The following is a 2,653-nucleotide window of genomic DNA, read 5'->3' on the forward strand; positions in this document are numbered from 1 at the left end:
GTCGTCACTATTTCGACTTTAGACATGTGACGATTTCTAGCTAAAATAACCAATGAAATAGTGGGAGTCCCTTCAGCCCGAACCTAATTATTAAAAATAGAATAGTTTTCCTTCAATTCTTTGTTTTCATTGGCCAGTTTTAGGGAAATACCTTTATTAAAAATAGTACTTGTAAACCGAAACCGCGTCGTTTGTAAATGTTGTTGATTCAAAATGGAGGTCGTCGAAGATGTGCTAGATGGAAATGCGGTTTTACAGGACGTAGACCCTGAGAACAGAGATATAATTAGAGAAATATTCATGGCCGATGATTCAGATGAGGAATTTTTAGGATTTAATCCAGAAGATCTCGACAATGACGAAGGTACGGCTGATTTCGAGGAGGACTTCATTCAAGGAAACTTGGGCGGAGACTATGGCGTTCACAACTTACAGTTTTGTGGCGAGAAAAAAATAAACGTAGAGCTCGATGAACACGCAGAAATGGTGGATTTCTTTAAACTGTATGTTACAGATGAATTTGTTGATGAAATTCTCGTGGTAGAAACTAACACATATGCTCAAGATTACCTTAATTCTGCGCAAGGCCGAAATCTCAAACCTCAGTCTAGATTTCACAAATGGACGGACGTTACGAAGGACGACATGACGAGGTTCATAGCGATGGTAATTGCTATGGGACTAGTCCAGCACCATGACATACAGGACTACTGGAGCAAGGATGAGATGCTGGAGACCCCTTTCTTTGGTAAAACAATGCCAAAAAACAAATTTCTATTGATATTGTCACTGTTTCATTTAAACAACAATGACAATCAGATACCATGAGGACAAGATGGATACGATCCGATATTCAAAGTCAGAAAAGTCTATGAACATTTCAGGACGAAGTTCAATGAACTATATTCCCCTGGAGAAAACATCGCCATTGACAAAGGAATGATATAGCTTGGAGAGGGCACCTATCATTCCGGGTCTACATGCCCGACAAACCGGATAAGTTTGGTGTGAAACTTTTCATGCTTTGCGACTCGAGCAATGGATATTGCTCACAGCTCGAGCTCTATCACGGAACATCAGAAAATCCATCAGAGAAGGGGAAGATCTATGACTTGGTAATGAGGCTGATTAACCCATACCTTGGTAAAGGTCACAAGTTATACGTTGACAACTACTACACCTCACCTATTTTATTTCATGACTTATACCAGAAAAAGACGGGGGCATGTGGAACGTTACGCACCAACAGAAGAGGCGTTCCCGCGGATCTGAAGACTGTAAAACTGAAAAAAGGAGAAAGTGTGGCAATGACCAATGGAACCCTTCAGCTCCTGAAATGGAAGGACAAAAGGGACGTCCACATGTGTACAACAATACATGATGCTTCATTTGTTGATGTACCTGGACGAGTGGACCGCACGACAGGGGAACAAATTCGAAGACCAACATGCATTGTAGCATATGACAAACACATGGGAGCAGTTGATCGCTGTGACCAGATGATCACCTACCTGGCCTTCAAACGCAGGACGCTGAAATGGTGGAAAAAAGTGTTTTTTCATCTGCTAATGATGGCCACCCTGAATGCCTACCTGTTGTACAAGGAACATTGTGCAAAATGGAGAAAAAAACCAGTTTTGCACAGGATTTTCCGAAGGGAAGTTGTGAAGGCTCATATTGGTGAGACCAGCCCTCAACCAGTAACTGTAAGGGGGGCTGTAAATCCAAGAGACATGGAACGGCTGACTGGGCGCCACTTCCTTTCCAAGATCAAACAGAAGGAAGGTAACAAGTCTAAGCCTCTGAGGACGTGTCCAGTGTGCTCTACCACAACGGGAAAAAGGAAATCTGTTGGAGACGGTCGCAAAACAGTACGGTCATCCTACGAATGCAGGATATGTGATGTAGGACTATGCGTAGATCCTTGTTTTGAATTATACCATACCAATAAGGACTTCAAACAAGCCTACCAAAGACGTCAGGACCAAAATGTGGAGTCTGATGATTCAGATTAACTATGAATGGATGTGATAAACAGCAGTGATTAAATTTAATTGTTTGAACAAAAGTACTTTCTTAAATGATGTAAATATTAATGCTAACATCCAGGACAAAAGTAAACAAAATGAGTGTTGAGTGCTTTGGAGGACTTTGTTTATTTGAGTGTTTTTGGACATTTATATATTTTATATTGTGGTAAGATTTTGGAAATATCAGCATGTTTAATACAAGAATGAATTTCTGTACAAAATATCAATTTTTTTCAGTCAGAATTAATTAATGGCAATAATTACTGAAATAAAATTATTTTTGCAAATTTTGTGACTTTAATCCTATATAACTTTTGACTGAAATAATATATCAGATTTTTTTTTTCACAATATTTTTCTTTGTTTCTTCCTGAATAAAAGTTGCACAGATTGTTATTAGCAAAATAGATAAGAAAACAGTGTAAATTACAATTATCTTCAGCTAGTGTAATTTGATAAAAGATTACAAATCAGCCTGGCACAGTCAGCGGCTGGAGCTCCTTATCAGCTTGGCAGCCACAGATGCTGTTATCTATAGAATGCCTGGCAGGACAAGGGTTAAGGACAGATGATACAAACATTTTTTTTCTTTGAAAAGGATTTAATATTATGTCAAAAGTTTA

At 39.0% G+C, this 2,653-nt stretch overlaps 2 protein-coding genes across 2 annotated transcripts; both read left to right on the forward strand.

The window, feature by feature from the left end:
• Positions 1 to 213: 213 nt before the first annotated feature.
• On the forward strand, positions 214 to 828 carry LOC134267065 (uncharacterized). Its single transcript, XM_062749285.1, has one exon. It carries the CDS (start codon positions 214 to 216, stop codon positions 826 to 828), a length of 615 nt encoding a protein of 204 aa, XP_062605269.1.
• A 152-nt stretch (positions 829 to 980) lies between these two features.
• On the forward strand, positions 981 to 2,015 carry LOC134267066 (piggyBac transposable element-derived protein 4-like). The gene has a single exon (XM_062749286.1). The coding sequence runs from the start codon at positions 981 to 983 to the stop codon at positions 2,013 to 2,015; it is 1,035 nt and encodes a 344-aa protein (XP_062605270.1).
• The last annotated feature ends 638 nt before the right edge of the window (positions 2,016 to 2,653 follow it).

This window comes from Saccostrea cucullata, unplaced genomic scaffold (assembly GCF_032062105.1).
Source record: "Saccostrea cucullata isolate Sc308-1 unplaced genomic scaffold, CSIRO_AGI_Scuc_v1 ctg9870, whole genome shotgun sequence".
Taxonomy (NCBI): domain Eukaryota; kingdom Metazoa; phylum Mollusca; class Bivalvia; order Ostreida; family Ostreidae; genus Saccostrea; species Saccostrea cuccullata.